General features: G+C 34.6%; 3 protein-coding genes across 10 annotated transcripts; 1 reads left to right on the top strand and 2 right to left on the bottom strand.

Moving 5' to 3' along the window:
* The first annotated feature begins 1,744 nt into the window (after nt 1-1,744).
* LOC122395657 ((Lyso)-N-acylphosphatidylethanolamine lipase) lies at nt 1,745-5,607 on the top strand. 5 transcript variants are annotated; one of them, XM_043393430.1, is made up of 8 exons: nt 1,745-1,943; nt 2,177-2,374; nt 2,763-2,839; nt 2,938-3,144; nt 3,832-4,161; nt 4,239-4,356; nt 4,443-4,629; nt 4,701-5,607. In XM_043393430.1, the coding sequence occupies exons 3-8, from the start codon at nt 2,806-2,808 to the stop codon at nt 4,935-4,937; spliced, it is 1,113 nt and encodes a 370-aa protein (XP_043249365.1). In that variant the 5' UTR covers nt 1,745-1,943; nt 2,177-2,374; nt 2,763-2,805; the 3' UTR covers nt 4,938-5,607. The 5 variants fall into 5 exon arrangements, with proteins under 5 accessions (XP_043249365.1, XP_043249364.1, XP_043249363.1 ...); XM_043393429.1 differs by having other exon boundaries at nt 2,177-2,378; XM_043393428.1 differs by having other exon boundaries at nt 2,177-2,382.
* An 88-nt stretch (nt 5,608-5,695) lies between these two features.
* Nucleotides 5,696-6,975, bottom strand: LOC122395666. Of its 2 annotated transcripts, XM_043393447.1 has the most exons (4): nt 6,932-6,975; nt 6,781-6,855; nt 6,072-6,657; nt 5,696-6,007 (listed from the first exon to the last, which is right to left on the bottom strand). In XM_043393447.1, exons 1-4 carry the CDS (start codon nt 6,940-6,942, stop codon nt 5,711-5,713), a joined length of 969 nt encoding a protein of 322 aa, XP_043249382.1. In that variant the 5' UTR covers nt 6,943-6,975; the 3' UTR covers nt 5,696-5,710. The 2 variants fall into 2 exon arrangements, with proteins under 2 accessions (XP_043249382.1, XP_043249381.1); XM_043393446.1 differs by having other exon boundaries at nt 6,781-6,975.
* Nucleotides 6,976-9,470: 2,495 nt separating this feature from the next.
* LOC122395610 (retinoblastoma-like protein 1) lies at nt 9,471-15,334 on the bottom strand. 3 transcript variants are annotated; one of them, XM_043393311.1, is made up of 8 exons: nt 15,167-15,334; nt 14,103-14,634; nt 13,722-14,018; nt 13,087-13,185; nt 12,832-12,929; nt 12,377-12,760; nt 10,863-12,248; nt 9,471-10,679 (listed from the first exon to the last, which is right to left on the bottom strand). In XM_043393311.1, the coding sequence occupies exons 1-8, from the start codon at nt 15,302-15,304 to the stop codon at nt 10,494-10,496; spliced, it is 3,120 nt and encodes a 1,039-aa protein (XP_043249246.1). In that variant the 5' UTR covers nt 15,305-15,334; the 3' UTR covers nt 9,471-10,493. The 3 variants fall into 3 exon arrangements, with proteins under 3 accessions (XP_043249246.1, XP_043249247.1, XP_043249248.1); XM_043393312.1 differs by having other exon boundaries at nt 12,377-12,757; XM_043393313.1 differs by lacking the exon at nt 13,087-13,185.
* Nucleotides 15,335-16,224: the final 890 nt, after the last annotated feature.

Below are 16,224 nucleotides of genomic sequence, written 5' to 3'. Positions count from 1 at the left end.
GAAGAGACTGAAATTATATTTAATACGTACGTTATATCTGTATGATAAGTAAACGATATAAAAATTTGTTGACAGCGGTATCGATAAAAATTCAAATCGTTTATTTATAAAGAAAAACTCGTTTAATTTATTCAGTGTTAAAGGAATACGCAGTAACGTAATGTAACATGCAATCTTGGTTCTGAAATTGCCCGTTTCGTTTAGAATTCTCTCCTCTGACTGGCAGAGAGAAAAGTAGTGTCAGCAGACGACGCCCGAACTGCACGTGTATCCTTACGCCACGCATGCTATGCGTCATATCGTAATATACACACAAGCACCGTTCACATCCTGCCTTTCCTTGAACGCGCCTTTCGAAATGTAAACGCTCACTACTCTTCCTACATCTCCGATACGTTTTGTCTACGAGATAAAAATAATAGTCTTACTCTTGGGAAAAGTACAGAAGCGAACATCCTTTTGATTGTTCGTCTCTGTATAACCAAATAAGTTTATCATAGATTTTTTATATAACCTCTTATTACTTCGTAGGATCGTAATTCAAGAATTCTCTTCGACATAAAGAAGAATTTACGACTTTAAAACATATTTTCGTTATCAAACAAAATTATCGATTTCTATTTATCGACTGATCAAACACTTCACACTCTTTGTACGATCGATCTGTTTCTACATGTTTGTAACGCACCGTTGTTTGTTTTAAATGTTCCCAAAAAACAAATACTCGGTAATAATCTCCTCTAAATGTCAATGTTATCCTCTATTTCGTTCACGAATCGTTTTTGAAAGATAGAAGAGTGGAAGTGCAATCCGTCGGCTATCGTGTAACTTTGAATTCCCGAAACAATTGGACCGAGTAATGAGAATCATGCATGAGTGCAATGAGGATGTGCTGATTGGGATGAATAGCTCATATTGTCGGGAGAGCCAAAAGCACCCAGAGCCCTGTATACAGAGGCTCTCTGATCATTATAAAATGCCTTGTCTGGCATTCTTTTCTTCATTGTGTTACACTTACACTTTATTTGTTACATGTTACGAAGATAAAACGTATCGGATGCCTTCGAATTTATGGCTCGAAACTATGAGAAGAAACACTAATTTTGTGAATAATGCAACTACATTAGAAATATTTAAATCGTTGTATTAAGCAGAAAATCAAATTGAAATGACTGAAATCAGTTTTTAAATTATTATTTACGTATACTTTTATCACTGTAATCTAATTACTGTCAAATGCATAGACCTTTAACCTCAAATCATTTCCCGACAATAATGGATGAAAGATTCTTTATCGTCGTTCTTCTAAAGTAAAAAAGATTTATAAAAATAATAGTCTTTTTTCTGTTTCTCTGTAACATTCATATTTATCAGTACGCGTAAATATAAATAAATTACATACTTTTATAAAATGAATACTGGTAATATGTAGCATACAAACGTACTATAATAATTACCTGATAACAGTTATTATTCTCATAAACTGTCGTGTCTTATAAGTTAATAAATAAGTTTAAAATACATTAGAGTAATACAAATACAAAACAATTATAGTATAAGTTTACCGCAGTAATGTTAGGTTATGTTAACGTTACTAAATCTAATACTCCATATACTGGAACGACGTGGTGCAATGAAACAAAATTAACGTAGTAAAGTGTTATCTGTTCTTGGAGCACATAAGAGTAACAGTGTATAGTACAACAATTTTACAAAAGACAACCACAAGTTCACCAGTTCGTTTGTGTATCAGCTGATTCTCCCACCCTTTCATATATTTTTCAGCAATCGGTATACTCGAATCGACACTGACTAGATAATAGAATCAACTAGGTACGACGACGTACTGTTTTTCCACGTTGTCAACAAAGAAATCATAGTAAAAGAATAACCAAAATACTTCTAAAGCTAATGGCAGATCATGAAATTGTCAAATCGCAAAGGTACGTGTTAAATCAATCGTTTGGTAACTGTCATTTGTACCTGTTCCTTCTATTCACATTTCTTATCGATTTTTCATTATTTTTCAAGTTTAATTTACATCACTGTCACCGCACACGTTTTCATCGCACCACGTTAATACGATTTAACGTTCTTCTTTGTTAAGAATAAATTTATTTTTGACGTTTTCAAATCGTATAGCCAAGTCAGTATGAAGAGTAGATTTATATTGCAGATAATAATTACAAGTGTCGTAAGATGATTTTAACACGTAAATATATGTGTTAGATACAAAAATTATTATGGAAGAAAAGGAGTGATATACTGCATGTGATCGTATTTCAAGGTCATACACCGAAACAATTTTAGCACGAAGAATCTTAACCAATAAAAATCTGTAGTCAAGGCAATTTCATATTTGTTTTAAGCGCTTGTACGTAGGTAACCGTTTTTTTCTAAATTCGTGCATCAAAAGTTTCGTAAATTGATCGTTCATACGCACATTTCATATTTATCATGCTTATCAGCATTATTGTGCAATGCAAGGCAATTTTCAAGTTCTATGATTTAATTCGTAACAAAATAACGTGGTAACATTATCAAGCTACATAATATAACGATACATGTTAATGACATATACTGTATATATCAAACAATTTGTTAAATCAAATGTATGGATAATTAAATTAATAATTAATTGTCCGTGTAAGAATGAAAATGATTACCCTAAGTGTGTGAGTTTATTAACATGCAAAATGTACAGTTAAGCGATTTGTTATTATTGTTCAGAATGTTATAGATAATATCTGTATCTTTTTTAGCTGGATTTGGGGATGGATTAGGTGGTCTGTTTCATCGTCAAGTATGTTACGTGCTGCAGAGAAAAAAATTCTTTCCTGTAAGTTTAGTTTAAATATTTTTACCACTTTAAAAAAACAACTTGGAATGCAACATAGATACCATAGTTTTTCTGATTATATTTTTACTAAATTACAGGTTTAAAGACTACGTATCGTGGGTGGTATGTGGATATAGGACCAGTTGTAGGAACAGCAGATAAAATATGGACTATTTCTTTGAACGAGGAATCACCAAAAACACCAATTGTTTTGTTACATGGTTTGGGAGCTGGAGTAGCATTATGGTGTTTAAATTTGGATGCATTGGCTTCCCAAAGACCAGTATATGCTATCGATATATTAGGTAAATGAAAAGAATAAAATTTTCTTTGAAACTCTTGGAATTAATAAGTAGTAACAAAGGATCTGCAGATAATATTTCATTGCTACTTATAAAACATAAAGAGTATTTCTCTGTATAAATTATTTTACTTTCCAATACCTTGATTATGGTAATGCAACAATTAAATGATATTATACAGGTTGTGTATAGAGATACACTTTGTTCGAGAATGCAATTATCAAGCATGACTCATAGATGATTAAGATTGGACTTTGGAATCATCTACAATCTTTAAAATAGATGATGTAGTATGTTCTGAAAATCATTTTTGCAATTCATTATCGGCATATTTTATATGCTTTTGTTATAAGATTTCTATCTCTTACGGTATATAATTGCAATATTTTTTTGCGTCCGTTGTCTTTCCAAGTTCATAATTTATGTATCATTAATTTTGTTTAGATTTCTATATTTTCAAGTATATTTAGGAAAGATCAAAAATTGAAGAACACTGCAAAAACAAAGATGACAAAAAATCGAAAGTACTACCAAACGCTTTTTGCATAAATTAATTATTTTAGTATCGTGCCTAATTCCAGATATATTCTCATTAGTAACTTTTTATTTTTCTACGTACCATACCTATGCAAAACGAATATCACTCTCGCTGATTTCCTTTCTTCTTATCGTCGATTTTCCACGATACAGGTTTCGGTAGAAGTAGTCGTCCCGTCTTTAGTAATGAAGCACAAGAAGCTGAAAACCAACTAGTCCGATCCATCGAAGAGTGGAGGAGGGAAATGCAATTAGAAAAGTTTGTATTGTTAGGTCACTCTATGGGTGGCTTCCTCGCGGCATCGTATTCTATTCAGCATCCTGAAAGGATCAAACATCTTATTCTTGCGGATCCATGGGGTTTCCCTGAAAGACCGGTAGAACCAGCTTCGAGACAACCTATACCATTATGGGTGAAAGTTATAGCATACGTTGTGCAACCATTAAATCCACTGTGGGCAGTCAGAGTAGCTGGTCCATTTGGTTCGTAACATTTGCAACGTACCCCTCTGTACTGGATAATACGGTTCTAGTTGTAATTGAAATATTGTCTTTTCTAGGACAGTGGCTAATTGAGAAAACTAGACCAGACATTGTAAAGAAATTTGCACCTATGTTAAAGGATGATACCGCCGTAATTTCACAGTACATACATCAGTGCAATGCCCAAACACCATCGTAAGTTTTAAGTTTATAAAATATGAGATTGATCGAAGCATATAATAAATTTATGCTAAATTTAAATGATATGTTCTTCGAAATAGGGGTGAAAGTGCATTTCACGCAATGATGCAAGGTTTTGGCTGGGCCAAAAATCCTATCGTAAGGAGAATGGATAAAATGAGTTCAAAAATTCCAATAACTTTGTTATATGGTAGTCGGTCATGGGTAGACAATTCATCTTGGGAAACACTGAAACAAGCCAAATCATCGTCTTACATTAATGTCCAGGTACTGAAGGAAAAAGTTAATAACATTGTAAATATTACATCGCATAAAATACATATGTTGATTAATTCTAGGCGATAACAGGAGCAGGTCATCATGTTTATGCGGATAAAAGTGAAATTTTCAATAAATATGTATTAGAAGCATGTAATTTAAGTGACACAATACCCCAATTATCAGCATCGAATGTTCGTCTAAATAGTAAACCTTTAAATGAAGAAGATATCTCGCTCATTGTAGCGAACGAACCAGTTAATTCGAAAACCGAAGAAGAACAAGAAATAAATACGTCACAGACACGATCTAGTTGAAGTTTATTATAAAATATTTCCGTTAATTCGAATTTATTGATGTCATCGTGCAGTCGAACGGACTGCATATTCTGTGTGATCTAAACTAGTACATGAACTGCAACATACCAACGCATATTAATTAATATTTATATCACTAATATTATAATTTAATTTCTAATTTATATCGTAGCATATTAGTTCTATTGTCTATAACTTCTTAACCGCTTTTGGGGACAAAAGCAATCAATTCGTACTTTAGTCCTGTTGACTTTACAAACATTTTTTCAAGCGTTAATCGATACGTTGAGATTTCGATTTTATTTTATAGAGCTCGATTTGTTTCGAAGAAATATGGCTATAAATATTGTAATATAAATTTCGAGGCGGGGAGAATGACTAGTAGCAAATAAATCTAAATTCTTAAGTTACACGAATACTTTAGAAAACGGTAATTGCGATACTTGCTGATCACAAATAAAATCAAACGAAATCGTGGGATCAACAATTTACATAAATTTGGTATGTAAATTACGTTACGTAAGTGTAATAAAGAGAAGTTGAGTTGTACATTATGTATAGTTAAGCATAAAATAAAAGAAATCTTTAATGTAGATACGTAGACAGCGTTCATATTTCGTTTTCTGTTCATAGAAGTGTACATTACAATAAAAAACCATTATGCAATACACTTAGTCATCAATGTTTTACTCATAATATATACTATTTCCATGTATACGTGTGTATTAAATAATACATAATTATTTTATACACGACAGATTCTTTGCAGACATTTAAAATTTCTCTTCATATTCATCTTCGTTATAATCTATATCAAAGTCATAATCAGAATCATCTTCATTTTCTTCGTTAAGATCATAAATAACATTATTATCAAGACGCTTTTTATGCTTCATTTTTTGTTCTTTTCGTTTTGCTTTTAAGAATTTTGAAAATTGTTCTTGTTGTTGTTTTTCGGTAAGGTAATCTGAACTATTTTGTACACGAGATTCAGAAGAAGTCACGTCCGATTGTACACACGTTGCTTGTTTTAACTTGAACTTCTTCGACTGAAGTAACGATGCCTTAATCTGTAGAGGAAAATGTAGCTTTAAATTGTTATAAATATTGATAGCTCTCGACCACACGATATACCTTTGTCATTATTCTAGAATGATCCAATCCGAATACATCGTGTTTCATTACTGGTAAAGTTATGTAGAAGGCATCGTCCGTACTATCTAAGTTTGTACTCGACGTTTCACTGTCATTTTTGTTAGCAGACGTTTTAGACGTAACAATATGGTTTACAGCAAACGGATATATATTAGGTATATAATCTTCTCCGTAATCTGCAGTCGCAAATCTCTTTTCTAGCTCTAATAATTTATTGTAATGCTTACACCTTACAAACTGTATAGGAGGTACATTGCCCATAATACGAAGTTGACTTAACTCGTGCCTTAATCGAAACGCACAACTACGTAATACTTCTTCCGTATCGGATGTATCCGTACTATTATCGATCCAAAATACATTAACGAGTTTGAAATCTGCGGTTATTTTTAAATCTGTAATTTCTATACTTTTCTCTACAAGAGCAGAATTCATTTCTCCGGTTGACATTAAATCGGTAACGTGTTGCATAAAAATTTTATTCAAAACATTCATCCTTCGTGTTGTATGTATGGAAGGTCCCCTTTCTGCCGTTTCACCAACGCTAAAAGCGTCTTTACCAACTCTACAATTTGTTGATTTATGTAATAATAGTTACTTTGTAAGTTTCAAACAATTCGTAAACGAAATAAAAACAAAAACAAAACTTACGTATAGGTTAAGGAGTATATTTCTAGTTCTTACTTACTTAACATATTTACTTTTCTGTAATAATTTGTTTATCAATCTACTTTGCTTCGACGGATTGTTCTCTTTTCTGCTACTGGTAAACAAATGTCTATTTATTATATTTATTGTAAATAAACGCGCGCTTTGTAGTTTGGTACAAAAATACATACTTGTTACACATGCACTCACACGCCGCATATGACTAATGCCGGACAAAGCCCTCAACAGCGTTTGAACTAGTGTCGCCATCTAACGTCAGGGATTCGTACTGTTAAAATCTATCATTGCGTGAAAATCTGCAAACAAACAGTATCGCCATCTAATATCAGTGTTTCGAAGTCAAAAAATCGTCCCAGGATCACAGAATGTTAGTGGAGGTATCCGGAGTACAGCTACCCCCACTCCTCCTACTCTTGATACGCAATACCTTGATTATTCGTTAATTACTCCTTTCCTGGGATTAAAATAGGAACTTTTAGAATTGAAGAATGTAGTATAGACCCTTGGCTAGATTCAAGGATAGTTTTTAGAACCATTCCGCCAGTAATTAAGACGTTATTAACGAATATCGGAAGTCGTGACATTTACGACTGTATCACCGCCTGCTTTAATCGATGAAATATCAATTTTTCAACTATAATACCCATATTTTGGCTATTAGGGAACCAAGTAGACATCCCTGGCAACATTCGAGGACCGATTTTGTAGCGCTCCATGCTCTAATTAATTAGTTATTAGCGATAGATGCCTAAGATGTCGCGTTAAAAGGAGAAAAACAGTGGGCCGACTTCCGATATTCGTTAATAACTATTTAATGAGGCATAGCATGATCCTAAAAAGTATCCTTGAATCTTGCCAAGGGTGTAGACTATATTCTTAAACTCTAAAATTTCATAGTTTGTTCCCAGGAAAGGCGTAATTAGTAAATTAACGAGCAACAATTCATTACGAAGCCGAGAAGCCCATAGTACGCTGTTTTCGCCACTAGTTGGCGCCACTATCCAACAATCGATAATTCTCCGCTTGTCATGAATTACTGCTCGTTAATTTACTAATTACGCCTTTCCTGGGAACAAATTGTGAACTCTTAGGGTTTAAGAATATAGTGTAGACCCTTGGCAACATTCAGGGATAGTTTTTAGAACCATGCTATGCCTCATTAAATAGTTATTAACGAATATCGGAAGTCGGGTCACGGTTTTTAACCTTTTCACGCGACACCTTAGGGATCTATCGCTAATAACTAATTAATTAGAGCATGGAGCGCTACAAAATCGGTCCTCGAATGTTGCCAGGGATGTCTACTTGGTTCTCTAATAGCCAAAATATGGGTATTATAGTTGAAAAATGGATAATTCATCGATTAAAGCAGACTGGGACACAGCCGTAAATATCAAGACTTCCGATATTCATTAATAACGTCTTAATTATTGGCGGAATGGTTCTAAAAACTATCCTTGAATCTAGCCAAGGGTCTATACTACATTCTTCGATTCTAAAAGTTCATATTTTAATCCCAGGAAAGGAGTAATTAATGAATAATCAAGGTACTGCGTATTAGGAGTAGGAGGAGTGGGGGTAGCTGTACTCCGGATACCTCCACTAACATTCTGTGATCCTGGGACGATTTTTTGACTTCGAAACACTGATATTAGATGGCGACACTGTTTCTTTGCAGATTTTAACACAATGATAGATCATTCACGTACGTGAGCTCGTATATATATATGCACTTTAGCAGTTCGAATTCCTGATATTAGATGGCGATACCGTTTCTTTGCAGATTTTTGCGCAATATTTAAATAAATACCGCTTCCAGTAATTCGTTTATAACTAATTAATTACATTAAATAACGAAGGTAGTACGTACCAGGAGTAGCAGCATAGCTCTATCAGCATTATGTGATCCTGGCACGATTTTAGCAGTACGAATCCCTGATATTAGATAACTATCGCTTCCAGTAATCGTTTATAACTAATTAATTGCGTGAAAAATACGTAGAAAAATGTTTGGAGAACTTAATTATTTATTAATTAGATTCGAATAATATTATGGAGCAGTTATAAGGGATGATAAACCTTTAGAATTTGTAAAAATTAAGAAATTATTAAATTATTTATCAATATACATATTATTGTTAACATTATATTAGAGCAGGTGTAATATATAAAATTTTCGACTTTTATTCTTTCTAATTTACTTTCGAATTACAATACTATGTACATATAGACTATTTAGTAGTTATTATAAGCCAATAAAACTCTTTACACTTTCGTTTCATTTAAAAAGAAATATTGTTAGAGGAACTGCCATAATTGCGTAACGGAGAACATAGTCTCAGTAATAGTGCTTCCTCGCCGAATTGAAAATTTTGCGAATGTATAGTTAGGGAATTGTTATGCGATCGACGATGATATTGGAAAGAATTTGAAGATGAATAATATGCTATGACGTTCTGTCCGAGGGAATTAATTTTTACTTATAACTTTGTTATTTAATTTGCTCTGTACTGTACAAGATTTCTTAAAGAAATGCGAAGAAACCTCCTTCTCGATTCTAAGTCGTTTGAATGTCATTTTTTTGTCTTAATAATAATAATAATAATAATAATAATAATAATAATAATAATAATAATAATGGTAATTTTTATATATATATATATACATACATACGATATATATATATATATATATATATATATTGTTTGGTAATAAAAGACAGATTAATGAGATCAAAAGACAAATTTGAAAAACACTTATACCTAATACACGCATTACGTGCAACCGAGATCTGAAATAGTCTCAGTTCTCGAACGAACGAAATATCTCGAAAGACACTAATAACTTATTACATTCAAGACCAAGAATACATTGGACGATCAAACGTTGAAATTTTGTAGCTTCAAACTTATGCCTAGTAAATTTAATTAAATATCACCCAAATCGTATTTGCATGCTTCAAGAGCTTGTGTCGTCTTTCAGCATGCTTAAATCTACTGGTAAAATAGAGTCTTTTTACCATCTATGGCCGTAACTTTTACAAACTCATCATACATATATATATATATAGAGAGAGTACAGAACTCGATCAAAATATCATTGATCCAGTGATATCAATAAAAGTCAGAATCATTTCCAGTGAAACGCAAACAATGACTCTTAGCAACACCTTCGCAGTCCCTTGTAATTCTGTGCAATTTAAACCAGCTTCGAAGTTTTGTTTGCACTTTCCTTTACGACTGTGATATTAAAACTCTACCTCTTATCAAGTAACAACGAATCGCTTACACGGCGCGAATAGAATATATTTTAAAATTAAACGTCATCAAATAATATCAAAATCAAAGAAAAAAAAGAAAAAAAAAATGCCCAGTTCGTTCTATTTTCTTACGTTTACTAAAAGTTAAAAACTGGAAATAAAATTCTGGCTTTACTCAATATAACAATATCGTACCCTTACATACGATTAGGTATTATACAGGCCTTTTCTCTGTCTCTTACGTAATCATACCTGAGAAGCAAATATTTCATTTATTTTAAGCTACACAGCCAAGAAGAAATAAAAAAAAAAATTCAACTTTAAACATGTTTCGTTTACTCGTTTGTTGTTTTTTTTTTAAAGAAAAATTATATCCAAACGGAAACAACGCGACTTGTTTTCTAATCATTTTCTTTCCGTTACCCATATATTTACGATTCTCGATAATCAAATTCGATGCTCGATCGTGTTTCTTATTGATTTTGTGTACGTCGTTCTCCAATGATGTTCTCCAATTTGCGTGCGACGAACGCAGTTGTCTTTTTTATGGGAGATCTTCCCTCTGTCATTTCTACGTCGGTGTCGTCCGATAATAATCGCTTGCCGACCGATCGCTTCGGGTCAACAGAGATCATCATCCTATTAATAGCTTCCAAATCCTAAAACAATAAAAATCTATACAAGTTTCTACGTATAATAAGTGAAGCAAGAAAATGACTTCTTGTACTGAAAGATCGCTTAAATTTTACTTAACAAATTAATATATTGTATATAATTTTTCGATTCTGTGCAGAAACATTTCTCTCTGGATTTTATGAGGTAAAAATGTAATTCTGATTTACCTTGGCCGGACTACGACTGAAGCAATAACTAAGTTGCGGCGCCGGAGAGGCCGAAATAGCTTTCGGGTCCAGTGTACGCGTCTTAATACTACCGGTGACGCGTCTCACGGGAGAACTCGCCAGAGGTTTCCCCTTTGGCAACGGGCTCAGCGACAAATTCATCACGCTTCCGCGCGACAGCCCCAATCTGTTCGCCACCTCTTTAACCTGCGGCACGTATACGGTATTGTAAAATTTGATCAGGTCGCCGCGCGTCTCCTCGCCGAAATTCTGCGACGTTCCAGCCATGTTCGTGGGCGTAGGTGGCGCCACATTCATTTCCTGATCGGAGACGTCTCTGGGGCCAGGTTCGTCGTTGTTGACTTGCGGCTCGTTGAACGGCGTTTTAACGATAAGCACTGATCTATAAATATGCGACTCCGCTTGCGGTTGCAATCGATAACACCGCATGATCTCCGTGAATGTATTCTTTTCTACTTTGGCTAACTTGCATATTACATAAATTGCACACATTAAAATTTGATCGAGGTGTCGGTCCTTCATCAGATCCGTTCGCTCTTTCACGGAGTACTCGAAGATCGTCCATATCTTTTTCTTCAGGTCGATGTCCATTATTTCCAGCGAGCTGCACAAGTCTAGCATTCGCACGCTCGCGAGATTGTAAAATTTTCTAAAGAACAATGCCACGGAACCGGTTCGTTTCGGTTTCGCTGGTTCCCTGTTCATCGTTACGGTTTGTATCGGTGTACTCGTGGTAGGCGCGTTCGATGACCTCGGCACCGTGATTTGTTCAGGTAGCTGAAGTATCCGCGAGTTGCCGAAGATGGTTAAAACTTTCGATGGTAGGACATTTTGGCCCCCTACCCGTAACACGCTCTGTCCGCCAATTCTGGTGTCGGGGAACAGACGTTTCTTTGCTATACCGGACGCCGCGACGGGGGACTGAAATCTTTCCGAGGCGGACGAGATGGGACTTTGTTGCACGTCGTGATGAGTACCGCGATCTAATGCGATTCTCCTCAATACCGGCTGTCCAGGTATATTCGGGTCAACGGTCTCCAACGTGCCTGGCAATGAAACCTCTTCGCAGCTTGGAACACCTTCTGTCGTCGACTGAATCGCACCCCACAAAGGGCTGTCGCTCTGCCACGCCAGCGACTCTAAAATCTTCTCCTCTATTTGATTCAAGTGTTTCACGACATCGCGCGACAGCTGATCCTCGGCCCTGACTATGATCTCTATTACTTTATAAAAGTAGTAAGCGTCCAAATTCAATGCATTCAGGATCCACGGGAACACTTTGTCGTTACTCTTATACGAGTAAATAACAATTTCTAAGCAACAAGCAAATAAGCACTGAATAAATACCTCGTTCATGAGAAGATTCTGTAACATATAAATATAAATATTATTTATACGCGTAATGTTCGTTTTAGTACGTTTTCGCTTACTTGTTAAGAATCTGGTATAATATTTGTATGTTAAAACATGTTCTAAGCAATCGTTCAACGTACCGTTACATCGTAATTTGGTTTCTTGCGTTTCTCGTCGTTTAAAATCATTTCTAGCAGTCTATAGAACAGAGTCTGACCCAAGTAAAGTCTCTTCTTTCCAAAGTCTGAAGTACTTTCACTAGCGTTCGTACTGTTGTTGTAATTAGCACAAAACTGTTCCCCAATTTCTTTAACTTTCACCTCGACGAGTGATTTTACATCTTGAGAGCAGCTGTTCAAAATTTGCAACAAGTTTTCACTCGGCGATGTTTGACCCGCCAGCATCGCTTGCAGTCGAATTACACTTTGCGTTGCAGTAGATACCGGTGTCACGTTGGTAATATCTTTTGGTCTAAGATAACCGCGACCAGTCAATGGAGTGGGTGGAGCCAAATGCTGTATCTGCTACAAAAATGTCCACAAGTAGAAATTTAACTCTCGAATAGAACGGATGGATACAAATTTTCAACGCTTACCCCACTGTATTGTTCTCTTTTTAATTGAAATTGTTCCTGAAGGTCGCTAATATTCATCATCTGCGTAGGGGAGCCAATATTATTACTAGCATCTTGACCTGAAACAAAATGAAACCGTACATTGCTATAGTAAAATATAAATCCTCGATTTATGCGAATTTTTACATATAAGGTTGTGTTCGCATTGATGTTCTCGATGAATGTTACTACTATTTATCACAGCATAGTTAAGCATCCTATTTGTTATAGACCTACCTTTCAAAAAAATACGTTTGAATAATTTAGCATAAGTAATATCTTCTCCCACTATTTCCAAGCTTGATATTCCATTTAGTCTGATTCGTCTCCAATCAGCTTTAAACCATAGCCAAGGCAAAGCGAATACAAAATGGTTAACAGCAAGAAATAAAAATTATTAACAGACAAAATAAACATTGCTAAATACTCTATCCTTTATTAAAAAATGCAAATCAAGAAACAAAAGCAGATCTATAAGATAACCTTGATCGAATATTATAGAAATTAATTTACACGAATAAAAAAACATTCTGTATCGATAAATACCAATTTATACGTAACAGAATAAAACTACGGTTTATACATATTCTAATTTTATGTATATCGTTGGTTTGATATTAGCTGACCAATGTAGAATAATTTAAAGAATATAGAACATACTATGAAGTTGTGCACAGAATATTTGAATTCATAATTTGAAAGCAGTTTATATTATTAGTTTTCAAAGCAGAAAATAATAAAAATCAAAAGCATACGAGCATGCAATTTATAGCATTACTTTGTTTTATTTACAAGCATCAATCCGTTAATAATAAGTAACGTTAAAAGCTGGATAATCTATAGACGTAAAGTAGTTAAAAAAATATATATACCTAAGAAAATTCTTTCATCAAAGTCTCCAACACTTAGTACATGTTGTTCGTACACTTTATTGATAGCTTTGTTGTTACCATCAAAATTTAAAGCTTCTAAAATACCAGAAAAATTCGACTGATCTCCGCGCAATACTCTTTCCTTGAACAGTTGATTGATATGATTTTTCAGGTAATACTCCTTAATGACTTTAGCTTCAACCGCAATAGCTTCGTGACGTTCGCACAATAAACTAACTATACAATTTTCTGTTTGTGGCGGGGTATAATTTTCATCGTTAAAATTATGAGGTAGACCTGTCGATGAATAAATAAATAAATAAATAAACGAATAAAAACAATAACGTTGAATTATTCGACTCGAAAGTCATATATTATTACCTGGAAAGTTAGGATTTAAGAGGTCTTTCCTATTAGCCAACAGAGCATTGTTATATATAAGATCACAACAAACTAAAAGTAAATGATAAGAATTAACCAAATCGTCCGAGATATCTGGAAATGCTCCCTTTATGCAAATAAATAATGTCCAACAGAATTCAAATACTCTGGCGGGAGTACAAGGCATTGCTTTGTGCCGTCTGGATCTCGGTGGTCGTGAAATATCATCCGCTGGATCTTTGAATATATCCGTAAAGATCGGTTGATACTTTTTAAATATGACCATAGAAACGGAAAAGTTTCCTTCCAGCTTCTCGATCTTTGAGCGAAAGTCTTGCGACATGTTGGCCATGTCTGCCCAAGATTTGCTTTTTGTGAAAAACTGTATTAACGGAAGGTTGCACAATTGCAACAGACGTGTCAATGACACGCAATTGCCTTCTACGTTAGCGCCTGTTTTTCCAACAGTAGGTATAGAAGACTTGCGGCATGCTACATACAATGCGCAGCCTATCCAATGTAACTGATCACCCTAAAAACAATTACAATACAACCTTTAGTACATAAATACATATCCAAGTATAATCATACGTACATACAAACAATATTTTCCTAAATATTTCACACAAATTACAAAGTACATTCTCATAAATAAACTGTATAGCAAGATTTTTATGAAGAAAACAATTCATGATACTTAGAACGATCAAAGCCGTACAAAGTATAAATAATAGGGGTACAAACAGTTATTTGTAGTCTTTTCGTGAATTCGTTCTTGTTACGTAAAGACGTTTATTGCATTTGAAAACCGATACGTTCAATGAACGTTCTCTTTTATTATTTTAAATTGGTCCGGCCCGGCCGTTGGACTAAAACAAATTGTGGAATTCAACAATGTCGTACATTGTTCTGAAAAGTCAAAGCTACCGACACGTCGTAAATAAATGCCGAAAAGCGTTGCATTCGCGATTCGTGGTTGAAATATCAAGAAATTCTACCGCGTAATCCGGCCAGGCAAACACAGTTTGAAATAGCCACTGCAGCGGGGCAATACAAAAAAGTACCTCGAGAGTATAATTTTGTCGAATAGACTCGTAGGATTTCCAGGCCTCGGACGCAGCAGTCGCATCCATATTCAATTTCTGACACAAATCTTGATGCCTACTGTAAGTAGAGTCTTCAATGTCGTCCGACTGCCCCATTTTTGTCGGGAAACTGATGGAAAACCGTAGGAAAACACGACCAACTTATACCGCTATACCGAACCGAGGTGCGCCATACGAGAGCTCCGCGAAGGTTTGGCGGGAAACGACACGAGCTCCGCCATATTTGCCATGTTGGCGGGAAATGTAGAACGGCAATTATAAGAAAAAAATCCTTAGGTCAATCTTGCACGAAAATAGTTGTCTCTCCGGCAATTACATCCTCCTTACGATAACCCGTTATGAAAAATCAGTCGAAACATTTTTGCGTATGGATGGAATATGAAAATTTTCAGTTGAAAAGAATCTGGGTACCGACCAATACAATGAATTTTCTGATCTTCGAAACAATGGCATTAGAACGGCCGGTATAATTTTTAAGAATAGTTTTTATACTTCGAAGCAACGTTATATGTGTTTTACTATTTATACACGTACTCGCGTGTATGATGAAATGAACAAAATTAGGAAGTAAGTTGATATTTCGTTGGTAGAATGTACGGAACTTTTATTCGGAGGGGGTAAACTGTCCAATCAAAAATCTAGTTCTTCGTCCTCGCTACATATTTAAAATGTTCGTTTTTCATTGGCCTTGCGATATTCGATCAGTATGCTTGTCCACTTTTATCATTTGCAAAAAGGAAATGTACTTTGCACACATATCTCACGGAAAGTAAAATGTTTTCTATGCAAGAATTAATTCGTTCTTTCCAAAAGTATCGTTCTGGTTCAAGTACTGTAAATCATCTATCCAATATGGTTTTACATATTCTCATGCATAATAGATTCCCCGTCATTTTTAATTTAACTTAATATTTTCTTAAAGATAACTTTAACACGAATAGTAAAAACTATCAAAATCAAGTTTAATATCTATGGTACTATGGTGTTCTATGGTATAAATATGTAAATACAATATG

Source organism: Colletes gigas, unplaced genomic scaffold, assembly GCF_013123115.1.
Source record: "Colletes gigas isolate AHSC1104 unplaced genomic scaffold, ASM1312311v1 Colletes_gigas_Sc00006, whole genome shotgun sequence".
Classification (NCBI taxonomy): domain Eukaryota; kingdom Metazoa; phylum Arthropoda; class Insecta; order Hymenoptera; family Colletidae; genus Colletes; species Colletes gigas.
Note: the sequence above shows the minus strand (reverse complement) of the source record. Positions and strands in the feature narration are given on the sequence as shown.